This window comes from Podarcis raffonei, chromosome 17 (assembly GCF_027172205.1).
Source record: "Podarcis raffonei isolate rPodRaf1 chromosome 17, rPodRaf1.pri, whole genome shotgun sequence".
Classification (NCBI taxonomy): Eukaryota; Metazoa; Chordata; class Lepidosauria; order Squamata; family Lacertidae; genus Podarcis; species Podarcis raffonei.
In genome coordinates this window covers 41,590,047-41,608,465 of record NC_070618.1, presented here as the reverse complement: position 1 = coordinate 41,608,465, position 18,419 = coordinate 41,590,047, and the positions used below count along the sequence as shown (strand labels likewise).

Below are 18,419 nucleotides of genomic sequence, written 5' to 3'. Positions count from 1 at the left end.
GATCCAGGTGTTTCTGGACTGCGTCTTGAGCTTAAAATTGTGCCTATTTTCCCTCGGCTTTTTGACTCCATCTTCCTGCTTCTAGGACTATTCTAATCCATAAGTTCCTCAGTTCCTCCTATTCCCAGTTATAGCAACCAAGTATGCTAACAATGCACAGATTCTTAGTGTACTTGGTTGCTATAACTTGGAGATTCTGACTAAACATCAGGAAGAACTTTCCAACAGTCAGAGCTGAAGAATAGTGGAATAGACTCTCACGAGAAGTGGGAGACGTTCCTTCTTCGAGGTTTTTAAAGCAGAGGCTGGATGGCCATCTGTCGGGTATGATCTAGTTGAAATTCCTGCATTGCAGGGGAATGGACTAGATGGCCCTTAGGGTCCCTTCCAACAATTTTATGCTCACCTCTACTTGCAAGCCTGCACTCCTGCCTGCCCCTTCAGTGCTTGTGCCAGGGCCTAGTCTCCAGCTCAGCACTCTAGGAATATAACTAACCAGAATCAGAAGAGGCACATGTTTAATGCAGCAGGCACTAGCATATCACCATGATCTTTAGGGCTCAACCTGCAGCACACTCCGCCAAAAGATGATTGGCCACATTTGCTTTCATTCTTTCATGAAGATCCAGTTGGAGGAAGCCACAGCACACCACACTTGCAGATTATGGACAGCGTAGCCAAACCTGCTTTACTGTAAACTGCATTTCAGTCTCTCAATGAATAATGCAATGGCAGTGACCAGCTAGCAGTAGGTTTGACAATTCTCCCCCCTATTATTAATATCCCAAATGAGCAGGGAATGGGAGACCAGGCAAGCGCATGCCGACATTCTGCAGGCCTTCCAATCATATCAGCTCAGCCAGGACTGAAAAATTACACTCCATTATGTCTTGACCCCCACTCACTGCAGATGCTGGTGGTGCAGCTGGCAGCCTCTTGTGGTGTCCCCTTGGGGCCCGCTGGACCTTGGGAGCTGGCCCATCCTGGCAAGCAGAGGGGGAAAGAGGGGGGAAATACAGGAACAGATAAAGGCATACACAAAGCTAAGGGACTTCTGACACCAGGCATATAATCCTAAGAGATTATTGATGAAAAACACAGCATTGTGTTCCATCATCCAAGGACATGAGAGGGCTATCCTAGGTTATCCTAACAACCCTCCAAGATGACAAAGAGAATGTGTCTGACCAAAAAAACCAACTTACTGGCCAAGCAGGCATTTAAATCCAGGTCTACCCAGTTCATAAATCAAACTCTCCATTATCTGTCTGATAAATTGGGCATTCTGACACCCACTACGACACACACCACTCCCAGGCTCATGATATGTGGATTTGAGGTGGGGGGAGAACTTGAGTCCAATATCAGATGGACTGTGTGCAGTCACACATTCTTGCCTCTATCATGAGCTGCATGCAGATTCAGTACCACTCACTGTCACGGGTGCTGACTTCTTCTGCCGGCGCCGTGCTGGCGTAAAGGTCTCCTCCGTGGAGAGGACTTCCTGGTGTCAAGCAGGAAAGAGACAGAAGAGGCCATCAGGCACAGCACAGACTTGCCAAGGGATGAGGAGGAAACGAGACGCCAAGACATCTCCCCAAGAACAAATACAGACCCAGAGAAAGTCATGCCCAAAGTCTCCATATCGCAACTGATGGCTACATATCGCAACACACCAGCTAGTACAGCCATCATCAAAAGAGGAACATGAGATCAGCATGCTGCTGCTCCCAACATTAACCTGACAAGCTGCAGGCCCTCACCATGACTGATGACTGAACAAGAGGGGGAAACATACCAATGGCAAGAGAGGCGCTTTTCCAGAAACCAAGAGGCTACATGTAAATCTATGAAGCAATATAAATGGAATAAAGGAGCACAACATCCACAGGAATGGAATCAACTAAGAGATGTCAAACCCAGAGAAGACAACACAGCAGGTACTTACTATTGTAAGCTTCTTCATGCTGTAGCCATCTTTCTTGGGTGGAATTTTTTTCTGAAAGGATCAAGAGATGGTTAGTGCCAGAGCTACAGGTCACCACCTCATTCAGGATCAATACAAATCTCAAAACACACAACCCAAGAGTGTGTGTGACAGGAAGGGCAAGCAGAATATTCACAGAGCCAGCTAAAGCCTTTTCTAGAAGAAGGATAACCCAGAAGATGGGAGAGCAGTCTCCAGGTGTGGTTAATTCTGCACTGACCATGAAAAGTGACCATTCTCATCAAGGAAAGCAGAATCCAGCAACATGTATAAACAGTACACATTATTCACATTTCCATCATCCCTTGTTTTATCTATTTTTAAGTATTTCGTAATCATGTTTGAGAGCAAAGAGCTATACAGGCCAATGACCCTCTACCCCTCCTCCTGAAAACCTCTCTGGCTTCTGAGATTTCAGCAAGCAGTGCCCTTGCATTTTCATGTATAATTTCACAGCCATAAAGGCTAGAAACTGCAAAAGAAAGAAAGAAAGAAAGAAAGAAAGAAAGAAAGAAAGAAAGAGGAAGGATTGTCAAGGAACTGAATTCTGTGATAACCATGCCACTGGGCTGTAGCAGAACCACCTCAAGATGTTTTAGGTGCTGTGTTTGAGAGTCTAGGGCTTGCTGATCGGAAGGTCGGCAGTTCAAATCCCCTCAATGGGGTGAACTCCTGTTGCTTAAGGGGTGATATGATAGCCATGTTCAAATATATAAAAGGATGTCACATAGAGGAGGGAGAAAGGTTGTTTTCTGCTGCTCCAGAGAAGCGGACACGGAGCAATGGATCCAAACTGCAGGAAAGAAGATTCCACCTAAACATTAGGAAGAACTTCCTGACAGTAAGAGCTGTTCGACAGTGGAATTTGCTGCCAAGGAGTGTGGTGGAGTCTCCTTCTTTGGAGGTCTTTAAGCAGAGGCTTGACAACCATATGTCAGGAGTGCTCTGATGGTGTTTCCTGCTTGGCAGGGGGTTGGACTCGATGGCCCTTGTGGTCTTTTCCAACTCTATGATTCTATGATTCTATGATTCTATGCTTGGTCCCTGCTCCTGCCAACCTAGCACTTCAAAAGCACGCAGTGCAAGTAGATAAATAGGTACCGCTCCGGCAGGAAGGTAAATGGCGTTTCCATGTGCTGCTCTGGTTTGCCAGAAGTGGCTTAGTCATGCTGGCCATATGACCCGGAAGCTGTATGCTGGCTCCCTCGGCCAGTAAAGCAAGATGAGCGCTGCAACCCCAGAGTCGTCCGCAACTGGACCTAATGGTCAGGGGTCCCTTTACCTTTACGGTGAATAGAAACAAGCTTACTTCAAACTATAGTTTATGAAATTGGATTGTTTCCTCTATTCATAGTTAAGATTAAGGTATAATTAAAAGTTTGGACAACCTACTAATCTGTGATTAATAAATCTGAATGTTTTGGTCTCCTCATGGCCTTGCCAATGGAGGACAGTGGAAAACGTGTGAGTTTGGGATGGGGAGAGGAAGGAGGTTAGGCTCATTCCTGTAAGTATTAAGAGGTACTTCTACATGTGCTACATATTTAGGCTGCCCGCGGGAAGGTAAACGGCGTTTCTGTGCGCTGCTCTGGTTTCGCCAGAAGCGGCTTAGTCATGCTGGCCACAAGACCCGGAAAAACTGTCTGCAGGAAGTGGACAAATGCCGGCTCCCTCGGCCTTTAAAGCGAGATGAGCGCCGCAACCCCAGAGTTGTTCGCGACTGGACTTAATTGTAAGGGGTCCCTTTACCTTTTTAATGTTGCTCTTAGAGCAGAGAGACCAGGTATGGATCACATCAAATTGATGGTTATGTCAGGAATTTCAACATATGCAATAATTTTTCAAGGGGAGATCCCAAATCATTCTAAATGATCCAGAAGTTGAGTATTCTTGGAAGTAAAGCGAAGCATGGAGTAAAAAAAGTTACTATACCATATGGGTTCTTTCATAGTCTATCAAGGATTCCTCAAGGGGGTGGGGAGTAGCAGTACCCAAGATTTCCCCAAAAGAAAGCTTGTCTGTGACTTTGATTTTCCCCAGCAATATGCAGCCGCAGGAAACTGTTTAAAATTTATTAGGCTACATTGTCAGTTTGCCCAGGGCAACAGCAAGTCTCAAAATGCAGAACTTCCGGGTTAGCGCCATCGCCTAATGGCGGATTCCCTCTGAGCTCCGGAGGGAATCGGCTTAGTAGGGGTCGGGTCCTGCCGCGGCGGCGACGCAGGGACCCTTAGAAACCACAGGCGCTGAAGCCTGTGGACCTGGTGACTCGGCGGGCACCATTTGCGCCCCCCCGACCCGCGAAGGAGCCTTTTTAAAGGCTCCGGAACGGGGGACGGAGAGCGGTGCGGTGCTGTGAGTCGACTGCTTCCCCTACTGAGTGAAGCCGCATGCCATGGACGGAGAGCGCTGACTTCTTTCTCTGAACATTTGGACTAAAAGTGACAACCCGTGAGTAATACGGAAATTGGACTTAAAAGGGAATTTTTTGGGGGAATTAGGCACGACCGGGTAAGGTGTAAAGAGGAAGTCCGCCTACCCGCCTTGTAAACATCTTAAAGCAAGGAATTTACAACTAAGGTTGAGAGAATACCTTTCTTTCTTGTGGATAAAAGCAATTAACTCCACGTTTTGGCAATATAAGTGATTGTGCTGGAGGATAAGAGCTAACATTGAGAGCGGAATTCACCCCTCCCCGAAGACCCGGGAGCGATCGGTGAGAGAGCCTGCGGAAGAGACATAGAAGACTTTGACAGCTGTCAAACTAGCTGTCAAAGTTGGGGGAAAAGGAGAACTTTGTCTTTGTTGTCTTTGCTGGTTATATTCGTTACAATTTGGTAACAAATTGTTAAAAATAAAGAAGAAAAGGCTAACCTGACTTTTGGGTTGGAACTGGAAGATACTAAGAAACCAGAATCCCTCTAGAGGGGGTTTAGGACATTACAAAAATGGCTGTAAGTGGAAAAACACTGGCTGAACTGGAGAGGACCTTTTTTCTCTTGGGAAAGTTGCAGGAACAGAGTGATGTTTTGGCTACATATGTTACAATATTGAATGGAACAGTAAATAAAGTTACTGAGCCTGGGAGGGACTTGACTCAAGTCTTTGCAGCTGAACAGGAAAGTTTTACAGTTGAACTTAAAATTTTTGCAGCTGAACAAGAAAAGAAATTTGAGAAATTTGAGAATGTGATGAAAGAGGAACATGATGATTTGAAGGAAAAAGAAGGAGGAGCTATAATGCCACAGATGATTGAGGAGAGCCAGAGGCCGGTTAAGATGGATATAAAGGAAAATAAGATTAGGATGATGAAAATCTGGTTTGAATTGAAGAATGGAGAATGGAGAGATCCCCCTATGTGGAGATCTGAAGACCTATGGAATAAAAACCTGGCTAAAGTGGAAACTGGAGCTTTTGGGACATTTGGACTTAAGAGAAGTAAGAAACAAGATTTTGGCTCCACTTTTAAATATGGAGGCCTGGCTGGAAGAAACATGGACCTTACTGGGACAGAGCTTCTTCGAGATTTGGAGTTCAATATAAAGGACTATCAAAAAAACTGGCAGAGAGGAATTGAGAGAGAATTAAGAGCCTCGGACGTGAGGTCGCCAGGCTGATTGCAGATGGACTGATGGACTTTTGTTGGGGTTCGAAACCGGGAAAGGGGGTGGTGGGGCTTTGGGAATCCAAAGGGTGTACAATTATATTCTGTTTCATTTAATTTTGTTTTGCCACTAATATAAAATATGGGGAATTCGGGGAAGGGAATTGGGGCCGACCTTAGAATAAGATTTTTAAGAGTGAGTATTGATGTATAAAGATTGAGGTTTATAAGTTAAAATTGGTTAACTAAAATGAATTAGAGAAAATAAGGTAAAGTTTGGGGACAAGAACTTGCTGAGCTAAAAATTGGAACTGGAATACAAGAAGGGGAGGTGTGGGGAAGTCAAGGAAATTGGTCATTGACAGTAAGAAATGTAAATCTTATGTGTTTTTAATTTTTTTTCTTTGTTTTTTCTTTATTTTTTGAAAATTTCAATAAATATTTATAAAAAAACAAAAACAAAACAAAACAAAATGCAAGCCAGTATTTCTGAGGAACTCACTCCGCAGAGAAGCGGAAAAGAATATCAGAAGGTAGAAAGTGAAAGTAACCAATTTAAGTCTTTGATCCTTCCTTATCCAAGTAGCATACACAACGTTGGCCACTTCATTTCAGCAGTTGTAATAGTACCCCAATACTCTGGCCACCTCATGAGAAGAGAAGACTCCCTGGAAAAGACCCTGATGTTGGGAAAGATGGAGGGCAAAAGGAGAAGGGGACGACAGTGGACGAGATGGTTGGATAGTGTTCTCAAAGCTACCAACATGAGTTTGACTAAACTGCGGGAGGCAGTGGAAGACAGGAGTGCCTGGCGTGCTCTGGTCCAGGGGGCCATGAAGAGTCGGACACGACTAAACGACAACAACAAATAGTACTGGAGAAGATAAAAGCATCCGTAAATAAAAGAGGGAGATCAGTGAGCCAGCATTTCAAAGTTGCTGTTGTTGTAAGTTATTTGAGGCAACATCTATGTAAGCTTCATACTGTAAACTCCCACAGAAGGGGATAAGGAGTGAATATTTATTCATTAAATGCCCCAACACCTCAAAGCCATCCAATGAATTCAAGAGGTCTCTTAGTATAACAAATATATATCCTTACCCTACCTGTAGAATTTGTCACCACTTTACTTTTAGATGCCTTTGTGAGCAGCTTTTTAAAGTTGGACGGGTTATATCAGCAACTATTATTACTATTATTATTTTATTTGAATTTATATACCACCATATACCCGGAGGTCTCTGAAAGAATGGCTACTTCTTGAGAACACAGACATTTTGGATTTAGAAGGTTTTAATAATGTTTTTGGGTGGCATGCATATTTGTGGTACGACAAGGTTAAAGCACATAAAGCATTTAAAAACCATATTGTCAGGAAAGCATTGTTTAATGTCTGGATAAGATATAAAGACTTACTTGAAAACAAAACCCCAAGGTGGTTGTCACCAATGGAGGTTAAGGCTCAGAAAAAGCTCAATATGGAGGCCAAGTGGCCAATATATTGGGAAATTTTGGAGCAAGAAGGAGACAAACTGAAATTGCAGAGTTTTGAGAAATTAAAAGATAAAGTGCGAGATTGGCTTCATTATTATCAAATAAGAGAGGTATACAATTTGGTCCAAAAAATTGGCTTCCAGGTGGAAAAATCAAAGTTGGAAACAGAACTGTTAGATCCCAAAACTAAGATACTTTCAAGAATGTATAACTTGCTGTTAAAATGGAATACTCAGGATGAAATGGTTAAATCTGCTATGATTAAATGGGCACAAGATGTTGGACATAACAGTATGTTTGCTGACTGGGAACAGTTGTGGACCACAGGTATGAAATTTACAGCATGTAATGCCTTAAGAGAGAATATTATGAAAATGATATACAGGTGGTACATGACACCAGTCAAGCTTGCAAAAATTTATCATTTGCCCGATAATAAATGTTGGAAATGTAAAGAAACTGAAGGTACATTCTTTCACCTTTGGTGGACGTGCCCAAAGATCAAGGCTTTCTGGGAGATGATCTATAATGAAATGAAAAAGGTATTTAAATATACCTTCCTGAAGAAACCAGAGGCCTTTCTCTTGGGCATGGCCGGCCAAGTGGTGCCAAAGAAGGACAGAACTTTTTTCATGTATGCTACAACAGCAGCAAGAATACTCATCGCAAAGTATTAGAAGACGCAAGATCTACCCACTCTGGAAGAATGGCAGATGAAACTGATTGACTGTATGGGATTGGCAGAAATGACGAGCAGAATCCGTGACCAGGGAGAAGAGTTGGCAGAAGAAGACTGGAAAAAATTTAAGGACTATTTACAGAAATATTGTAAAATTAAGGAATGCTGAATGATGTTGGATTGAAATTGAGTGGTTTCTAGCTGTAATGATATAAAGGAACATGGATGAAAAAAAGGGTTTGGATAGAAAATAAGGTGATATTATAAGCTGTAATGCTTTAAGTTAAGGATTTGCTGAACAAATAATCTGAAATGGAATACAAGAGGGGGAGGTATGAGGAGGTCAGAGAAATTTGTTATTGAAAAGTATGTTTTATGAACTATGTGTTTTTAAAAAAATCTTTTTGTTTGTTTTTTGTTTGTATAAAAAATTGAAAACTTTAATAAATATCTTTTAAAAAAATAATTTTTTGTTTTAAAATCTCTTTATTCTGTAAACTTATGATTCCTGTAAACTTTATTTTGTAAACTTATGTTTTGTGTAAAACCTCAATAAATATTTCTTTTAAAAAATATATACCCGGAGGTCTCAGGGTGGTTCACAGAAGAAAATCAAAATATAAAACCACAAACTATATAATTAAAATAAAAACAACCCAATACCCCCCGCCCCCCCAAAAACCGCACATTTTAAAAGAGCATAGGATGTCAATTAAATCAACCAAAGGCCTGGTTAAAAAGGAACGTTTTTGCCTGGAGCCTAAAGGTGTATAATGAAAGTGCAGGGCGAATTGCCCTGGGGAGAGCATTCCAGAGATGGGGGGCCACTGCAGAGAAGGCCCGTTCTCGTGCTGCCACCCTCCAGACCTCTCAAGGAGGAGGCACACGAAGGTGGCCCTCAGGAGATGACCTCAGGGTCCAGGTAGGTTCACATGGAAAGAGGTGGTCTTTGAGGTATTGCGGTCCTGAGCCATTTAAAGCTTTATGGGTCAAAACCTAGAATTGGACCTGGAAACTAATTGGTACCCAGTAAAGTTGGACCAGGATCAGTATGAAATGCTCAAACCATCTTGCTCTGGTGAGCAACCTGGCCACTGAATTCTGCACTAGCTGAAGTTTCCGAACTGCCTTCAGAGGCTGCCCTACATATAACGCATTGCAGTAATCTAACCTTGAAGTTACCAGAGCATAGGCAACAGTAGTTAGGGTATCCCTGTCCAGATAGGGGCATAGCTAGACCACCAGCTGAAGCTGATGGGAGGCACTCAGGGGCCCGGAGGCCACCTGAGCCTTGAGCAACAGCAAAGGATCCAGGAATACCCCCAAGCTATGTACCCACTTCTTCAGAGAAAGTGTAACCCTATCAAGAGCAGGCGACCTCCCACCCATCTGATCTAGGGAACTACCCACTAACAGTGCCTCCATCTTATCTGGATTGAGCTTCAGTTTGTTGGCTCTCATCCAGTCCATTACTGAGGCAAGACACTGGTCCACATTTCCACTGCCTCACCTGCAGATGTAAAGGAGAAATAGAGCCGAGTGTCATCAGCATACAGCTGACAACGTACTCCAAACCTCCAGATAACCCCACTGAGTTGTTTCATGTAGAGGGGGATAGGATTGAGCCCTGCAGAACCCCAAAGGGTTCCTAAATCTCAACTGCATGAATTGGAAACTCTCCAATGTGGCTCTCATGAGCAGGAGTACTTCTGTTTTTTAAGATATTAATGGATTGAGTTTACTATTGGATTACAATTATAAATGGAACGCAAGAGGGACTTTACAAAAACTTTAGAAACTACCTACGGAGTTCTTCAAATGAAAGACTGTGTGATGTTTGGACTTATAATTGTTTTCGTGAGACATCAGCTTGTTAAAAGAGATGGAAAGAACAAAGAGCTGGATGTCCGCCTGGAGCCATGGCCAGATGCCAGTACAGTGGTACCTCGGGTTAAGAACTTAATTTGTTCTGGAGGTCCATTCTTAACCTGAAACTGTTCTTAACCTGAGGTACCACTTTAGCTAATGGGGCCTCCAGCTGCCGCCACACGATTTCTGTTCTCATCCTGAAGCAAAGTTCTTAACCTGAGGTACTATTTCTGGGTTAGCGGAGTCTGTAACCTGAAGCGTATGTAACCTGAAGCATCTGTAACCCGAAGTACCACTGTATACTTTTGGCTCAGGAAAACAAGATGGTGATTGCTCGGACGCAGTTGGAAAAAACAGCTCTTGAAGGGAGACAGTGTGGAAGACGAATGATTGATTATAACATGAAAGGAAGAACAAAGGAAAAATATTTACACACAGAAAACTACAGGCTTTAAATCCCTCTTGCAAGTTAATAGATATGGATTTTTTGAATATGAGTGAAAGGCATTACACTAGTGGCTGCAAAAATAGAAGAAAGGAATTGCTGAATCAAGATCGGAATTACTGTATTTGGATTATATATGAGACTATGTGCAGGACCTAGGAATAATTATCTCCGGACGATCAAAGAATGGGAAGTCACCAAATTTGTTTAATTTGGAATGTATAATTGGCCTTATAAATTGTATTATGATTTGGTATGATTTGACATTGTAATAATGTGGCCCATATTGGAGTGTTATTAATGAAAAATTAATAAAAAATTAGTGAAAATTATATTTAAGAAGGTGGGGGGCTCTACTTCCTTGGAGGTTTTTGAGCAGAGTTTGAATGGCCATCTGTCACAGATGCTTTAGCTGTGATTCGTGCATAGCAGAGGGCTGGGCTGGATGACCTTTGGGGCCCCTTCCAACTCTATGATTCTATGCCTTAAAGCAGAATTGAACAGTAATTGGGGAGTTGGGATGAGTTTATCTAAATCATGCAGACATCCAGGTTATTTTTTCAGATGAAAATGATTGTCAGTTCCCAAACTTCCTTTAGTATCAGTAATAATCAAGCTATTGATCTTCATACTACAACACTGACAAACTGGAACGTGTCCAGAGGGCAACCAAAATGGTCAAAGGCCTGGAAACGATGCCCTATGAGGAACGGCTAAGGGAGCTGGGCATGTTTAGCCTGGAGAAGAGGAGGTTAAGGGGTGATATGATAGCCATGTTCAAATATATAAAAGGATGTCACATAGAGGAGGGAGAAAGGTTGTTTTCTGCTGCTCCAGAGAAGCAGAGGACACGGAGCAATGGATCCAAACTACATGAAAGAAGATTCCACCTAAACATTAGGAAGAACTTCCTGACAGTAAGAGCTGTTTGACAGTGGAATTTGCTGCCAAGGAGTGTGGTGGAGTCTCCTTCTTTGGAGGTCTTTAAGCAGAGGCTTGACAACCATATGTCAGGAGTGCTCTGATGGTGTTTCCTGCTTGGCAGGGGGTTGGACTCGATGGCCCTTGTGGTCTCTTCCAACTCTATGATTCTATGATTCTATGATACTAGGCAATATAATAATAATATAATGGGCATTTTAACATAAAATAAAGATTAATACACACAGTACAAAAAAGTCAACTAGAAAAAAAGAGGATAACTCATGAGATATCGTTGGGACTCAAATCTACATGGCAGGGACATCCTCCAAGAGTGAAGAAGTTTCTGGAGCAGGCCACTCGAAGCCCCTTCTCAAAGTCCTTCCATCTCACAACTATTAACAGCAGACTAACTTCACTGGATGGCTCAATGAAAGGCACTTTCCTTTTCCCAAAAATATAATCGTCGTGAAGACAGAAGCTCTCAGGCAATGGTATTACTCCACAAAGAATATTCATCTACTTTAATTTTAAAGTTGGGAACCTGATAAATTCAATAAGCACCACACAACTGGAATGCAAGCTACATTGTGTGAAACATGACTGCTGCCTTTATGAACGTACAACTAAAAAGAAAGAGAATCCAAGAGAATTTAACCATTATCTCAGTAACAGCTTTAGAGCACAGAAATTGGATTGACAAAATGCATGTTTTTAGGACTTGGGAAGCACTCTAAACAAAGCACAAAAGGCAATCCTATAAAACCAATGAAATGTTCTGAAAACAGTATAGAAGTCAACCCAAACTTGCTGTGGTCCAGTAAAGGTGCAACAGCAGAAGCATGTTGCCTAAGATAAAACCACGTCATAACCACAGTTTTGTCCACCGCCCCAATGCCCCCCATCTCCTTCCTTTTGTTAGAATTCCTGCTCCATGATTGCAGTCATAGGATTGTTGTCTTTCGCGTGACGGTATATGTTTCGACTCCACAGAGTGGGAAGTGACAGAGACAGGATGTTTGTGTTACTGTGTTCTGTGAAGTGGGACTATTGTCCTTTGTTCTTCTTCTCTTTGCTGTCTGATGCAAAAGGGAGAGGGAGCCATGTTGCAGTGCTCCGTGTGTGTTTATATGTAAATAAAGTAGATTAGCCAAAATGCTGAGTTGCTGAGGTCACGCTCACCTTGCGCAAACTCTGTGGATCCCTAAGTGTGCCAGTGTCGGTTGGCATCAGTCACTGTGATGCTCAGGCTGAAGAAAGCTTATGAAGCTCCCGAATAATCCAGCAGGAGGGAGAGAACATGCCAGTTGGGCATGTGTCTCTGCCAGGGTCCTACTCGAGTGTAGGATGAACTCCTGGCACCTTTCCCACCTATCCTGTTTTGCTCCCTTCTCCTTCCTTTCCCACCCATCCTGTTTTGCTCAGTGCCCTGATGGAAGTACAACAGACTCTCATGGGATGCAGAACCTAGTCAGGCCAAGCATACACACCTTGCGTTTAAGGCAGCGGCGCTTGAGACATTTCCATTGCCGCTTCATGCCTGGTTTCTGCCTCCGCAAGCAGATGTGGCAGCTCCCACAGTCTTCAGTTATCTTGCAAGCCTGACACATACCACATTCAAGGCCCTGCAATGGGAAAGGAGTGCGGGGAGTAAGGAAAGAGAGACAAAAGGACTGTTAAGGCTTGAAATGGCTGCCAAGTTCATTTGGGGCTGGGAGGCCAAGAACAAGGAACAGCAGAATTTCTGGAAAGGGACACAAGGGAGGAATAAGCAAGGAGCAGCCAGTGGTACCTTTTTGACAATCTTCAAGCATCGGCGCAGCAGACATTTGATGCCAATGCGGAGCTCGGGGCTTTTGGCTCGCAGGACACACACACTGCAGATGCCGCAGTCCTGAGACATCTGGCAGGCTTGGCACACACCACAACCAATTTGCTGCAAGGGCAGAGGGTAGGGGGTGAGGAGGGATTCGGGGAAGGCAACACCATGAACCCAGAACCTCCAAGCTGCACCGTGAGCCTGTTGGCCATCTTGGCTGACTCAAAGGAGGGCACAAGAAAAGGACACTATCTCCAACCTCTAACACAAACTCACCAGGCCATAGATGAAATTACCTTATACTGTAGTAAGTCAGGGTTTGCATAGCCCAGTGCCATCTACTCAAGCAGCAGCTCTCAAAAGGTCTCAGACCATGGTTTTTTTCTGAGACCCTTTACGCAAAATCCTCTGACTCAAGATGCCAGGGATTGAACATGGGACCTTCTGCCATACAAAGCTTTGTCACTGAACTCTGCTTATCACACATCTATCCCAGTCATTTATGGGGCTCCCAGTGGCATATCATCCAAGAGAATACGCAGCTTCAAGTCCTCCACTGCTATCTGAGAACTGGAGACACACCCCTTACCTCTGCTAACAACCCTAATGCTTTCATCCATCCCAGGGCATGGCCAAGTCTTGATTGTTCTCTGAATGGGTGACTTGAGTTTTCAAGCCTTTTCCAAAATGAATATCCCATCAATCAACCGGCTGGGAGGGTGGCATTTTAAAGCCACCTGTCCCTCTGTCAACTGAAGGCAGAAAGTGTTTTTAAGAGAATAAAACATAAATATACACTTATCTCTTAAATCCCTACTGCACAGGCACAGGAGGATTTTAAAGCACTAAAGGGTTAGGCATGTGCAAGTCACTGCAGGCCAGCTGCAGCCAGGGGCACTTTTAAACACACACACACACACACACACACACACACATTAGAAACGGAGATAGGAAAGCGAGGAGCCAAAGGGCACCTTAAACCGAGGTTATGGGTGCAACAACGGAATGTCTAGGCATGCTTTTTATAACAAGAATACAAAGCTGGAAATAAATGAACTGCAGCTAAAATATTATGTTCATTTTTTCACATGGTCTAGTCCTTCCCCTGCCCATCCCCCTAATATTCTTAAGAGGGTGTTTTCTCCAGGGTCCTTAGAGAGTAGCTGGAAGTGGGGAGGCAGAAAAGGTCTTCCTTTCCTTCCACTCTGCAGTTTTAATCTGAAATCTTAGGCGCAGTACTGCACCCAGAGCTCAAAAACTGCTTGCGCTAATGAAATCCCCAGTCGCAAAATGCGCCCAGAACAATGGGAGTTTCACTCACTGACACCCCCACCTGCAGCAGGTAGACAGCAGGTGTTTGGCAGCAGGGCAGAGAGATTGTCACAAAGTGTAGAACCTGATAATATAAAGCAGGGTTTACACACACAGATTCCCATCGCCCCCTACTTCAACTCATATTTCTAAGTAAACAAAAAATGTTGGTAAGCTCTAGATCTTACCTTGTAATATCTCTGCTCCCGATTGAAATCTCTTCTCTGAGCTGAAAAGAGGAACAGGAAGAAAAGATTAAAACCTGTGCAAGAAAGAGAAACATTGGCTCAAACACCCAGTGCTAAGGAAGTCAGCCACAAGGAAAATAATTCAACGTTAACCGATAAGCTACCAGGAGTATGAAGTGAGCACCAATCCAATAGTTCCACACCTGGCATCTTACCATTCTTCTGAACGGTGATGGGGGGTGGGGAAGAGACTGAATCGCATTTACATGGCTAATCTGGATAAAATTTTCTGATGCCCTAGAGAAGATATTGAGCGCCTGTGGCCCTGCAGGTGCGGCTGAACTATAACTCCCATAATCCTGGAAAGCATGGAGAATGGCCTGGGATAATGTGAAATGTAGTTCAACAACACCGGGGTGGGGTGGGGTCAAAAGTTTCCTTCACCTGCCCTAGAGAGTTATCCAATTTAGCATGTCAATTTTGCTTGCATTTAGTAAATAAAATTTTGAAATAGCCAAGCCTGCTTAATATGGCATTTGGAATTTGCATCCATTAATTTTTATTAATGATCATATGAAATAGAAATTTTCCACAGGAAAACAGAAAAACATTCCACTCCACATCACTGCTTGTTAGATGAAGCAGCTGAGGAATGAAGTAAATGAAGGCAAGGAAAAGGTCTCCCAGCCATGTTTCTGAAGCATGAAACCGACCCTCCTCTATGAAAGGGAGCACAGGAAAGGGCTCACACAGGGAAGGCAAACCTGTGACCTCCCAGTTGTTGCTGGACTCCAAACCTCATCAGCCCCAGCCAGCAGGGTGAATGGTCAGGGATGATGGGAGTTACTGTCCAACATCTGGACAGCTTGCAGGTTCGCATCCCTGGGATAGATGAGGAAGAGGAAGGTGTAGTTTGAAAGATACATAGAAAACAAGAAATAAACCTTTAGTATTAACAGGCATCTTCCGCTGTGCAGATTTCCCAAGGATTTGCAATCCAGCAGGTGGAGTGGGGTGAAAGTCTGCTCAGTGTACCTTCTTTAACTGAAGTGAGATCTGCATCAGTGCAGAGCAGGATCTTTTTGGCTACAGCACCTACCCTTTAAAAACTCCTATCCAGGGAAGTGCTCTACTACTTGGGGGTGGGGGATAACTTGCCCTGTGTACTGGTGTTCATGTAATTACTAGCAAAATACCAATTACTGTGGCACTTTGGGTACAGCAGAACAAGAGCTTACACTGCAAAGACCCTGGGTGGGGTGAATTCCCCAAAGGACCATCCCTGTGTCACAGGGTCAAAGGTGGAGTACGTGGTTTGACTCCAACAACGTCATCCTGTTAGCATAAGGACTTCCCATTGTGCAACAGCCTCCAGAGCAGATTTTGGGGCAGAGGGCACTGGACTCCCATCATTCCTGATCACTGGCCATGCTGACTAGGGATGATAGAAGATGGGGGGGGGCTAAGGCTCCCCACCCTGCCATAGAACTGAATGGCTGGCTACCAGTCATTAATTACTATGTGAGAAAGTAAATGGATCCTCTGCTAAAATACGACAGAACCTAAACGCAGCCCTTGCCTACCCCTGTCATTAAGAACCATCAGTGCACAGAGCAAAGCAGACTCAAAATTCATAAATGTACATTTTTTCAATTCCCCAATATATTGTACTTAATGCAGATTGTTTTACTGTGAGCCACATTGGGATCCAATCATGACTGAAAAGCAGGACATAATAAAATAAAAAGCAAGAATTCTCTGCTTAGCTCTTAATTCATTCAAAGGCTTATCAAAGTCAGACTGCTTTCAGTATACTGCTCCAACCATGCTTTTGGAAAGCAGCAAAAAAGGGGTTGGGGACTTGCATAAATCGACATTTGCAACACTGCTTCACACAATGCAATGTCAAGAGAATCAACTTTCATTATTAAAGAAGTATGACATGAAAATGTTTGGGCAGTAGCTAATGATCAACTGCGCAAAACTCCAAGAAATCAGTGGCTTTGTTTAAACAAGCAGAGCAGAAGCCAAGTGGCAACAGAGCTTAGCTGAGGAAGTGGGAAAGCCCATGTATATGTTTACAGGGTCATGATTCAGCCATCCGGCATCCTTAGCTAGTAGAATTCAATTATTCTCAATTGTGGAGACAGAGCAGAGATCTCCTCGAGCACTTGTGTTTTACTTCCATGGACTTGGGTTTGTGTGTCCTGCTTTTCTTTAAGTACAAACCTCTGCAATCTGGGCAGAGCCACCGACAGCGTCTCTGGGAGGGGAGCATCACTCCTGGGAACTGTCCTTGACAGCTGGCACAGCATCTGGAAGAAGAAGAAACAGGAAAAGTTAGGAGCAACAGATCCAACAAAGCATCTCCAGCCCTATATGTTTCTTATGTGTTTGCTTATATCCCACTCTAAAGGCCCAAGAGGCCCTCAAAATGATTCTTGCAACACAAATGTATATCATTAAATATAGCACTAAGGACTGAAACAACATGGTGTCCAAGATTGTTCCGATAGCTTTCTTGCCATCGTCCCTGGTCTTCCTTGCTAATGCCCTTCAGCCTTCAGACAGCAAAGCCTACCCTGGACCTCCAAAGCAAGGAGAACTCAGCCAAGTGACTGGAACATGATGGAGGCAAGTTTCCTTGCTTCTCAGGCATCTGTGGCTGACACAAACTGGGTAGGAAGTGATGCTACAATTGCCCCACATTTAGAAGGGATTCCATATGCGAGGCCTTGAGCAAGCACTTGGCACTTGGAATAAGAGGCATTCAGGCTTTGAAATGCTCTCACACAACCCTTACCAGGCAGGGTCACAGTGTACTCCAGAGCACACCTATGGAAGTGCTATCATAGTTACAATCAGCTACCTGGTCAGGCAAGTGGAAGTGGGAGGCGTGTAGTAACTTGGCTTCTGATCCAAGCTTCTCCGTGCCTTTCTGCCTTCCGAGTACTTGCCTAACCTAATTATTCCAAAAGGAGGAAAGGGCAGTAGTTTTTAGCAGTGTACAAGGAAGAAGACATCAAGTACAGGTAATTTTCGTAGTGCTGTCAAGCAAAATTTCTGATACATGTCAAAAAAATGACAAAGTGGGAAAATAAAAGTTTTAAGGCTAATTGTACACTATTCTAGGTTCTGAAGTAGGTCAAGCATGGAAGAACCCATGTCCACCCCAAACAAAAAAAATTATGCTCTTGTATTTAATGAACCAGATCTCTAATGTAGAAAGGGTGTTGCAAATTCAGTGTTGCCCTATGTCAATTGTGCCCGCCAGACAGAATGATCAGTCTCCCCTCTTCCCCCCCCCATTCTGGGGGTTCTCTCAACACACCAGGGCCAATTTCTGGGTGTGTGGAGGGTCACACAGGGGAAGAGCGGGGGGGGGTGCACTGTGCAAATGGAATAATAATAATAATAATAATAATAATAATAATAATAATAATAATATATTTATACCCCGCCCATCTGGCTGGGTTTCCCCAGCCACTCTGGGTGGCTTCCAACAAAATATTAAAATACAGTAGCCCATCAAACATTAAAAGCTTCCCTAAACAGGGCTGCCTTCAGATGTCTTCTAAAAGTCTGGTAGTTGTTGTTCTCTTTGACATCTGGTGGGAGGGTGTTCCACAGGGCGGATACCACTACTGAGAAGGCCCTCTGCCTGGTTCCCTGTAACTTCACTTCTCGCAGTGAGGGAACCGCCAGAAGGCCCTTGGCGCTGGACCTCGGTGTCAGGGCAGAACGACAGGGGTGGAGATGCTCCTTCAGGTATACTGGGCCGAGGCCGTTTAGGGCTTTAAAGGTCAGCACCAACATTTTGAATTGTGCTCAGAAACATACTGGGAGCCAATGTAGGTCTTTCAGGACCGGTGTTATGTGGTCTCGGCGGCCGCTCCCAGTCACCATTCTAGCTGCCGCATTCTGGATTAGTTGTAGTTTCAAAGGTTTAAAGGTAGCCCCACATAGAGCACATTGCAGTAGTCCAAGCAAGAGATAACCATAGAATGTACCACTCCTGCAAGACTGTCCAAGGGCAGGTAGGGTCTCAGCCTGCATACCAGATAGAGCTGGTAAACAGCTGCCCTGGGCACAGAATTGACCT

At 43.9% G+C, this 18,419-nt stretch overlaps 1 protein-coding gene across 22 annotated transcripts in view; it reads right to left on the bottom strand.

Moving 5' to 3' along the window:
• Window positions 1–18,419, bottom strand: part of MBD1 (methyl-CpG binding domain protein 1) — a 151,137-nt gene that overhangs the window by 110,178 nt on the left and 22,540 nt on the right. For 14 of the 22 annotated variants that reach the window (XM_053372054.1, XM_053372072.1, XM_053372073.1 and 11 more), the window contains 8 exons: window positions 17,187–17,279; window positions 16,547–16,632; window positions 14,318–14,358; window positions 12,792–12,935; window positions 12,490–12,624; window positions 1,949–1,999; window positions 1,436–1,504; window positions 906–983 (listed from right to left, as the gene is read on the bottom strand). In XM_053372054.1, coding sequence (XP_053228029.1) covers window positions 906–983; window positions 1,436–1,504; window positions 1,949–1,999; window positions 12,490–12,624; window positions 12,792–12,935; window positions 14,318–14,358; window positions 16,547–16,632; window positions 17,187–17,279 — 697 coding nt within the window. The remainder of the gene's footprint in view (window positions 1–905; window positions 984–1,435; window positions 1,505–1,948; window positions 2,000–12,489; window positions 12,625–12,791; window positions 12,936–14,317; window positions 14,359–16,546; window positions 16,633–17,186; window positions 17,280–18,419) is intronic. The other 8 variants (XM_053372067.1, XM_053372070.1, XM_053372069.1 and 5 more) reach the window with 5 other exon arrangements.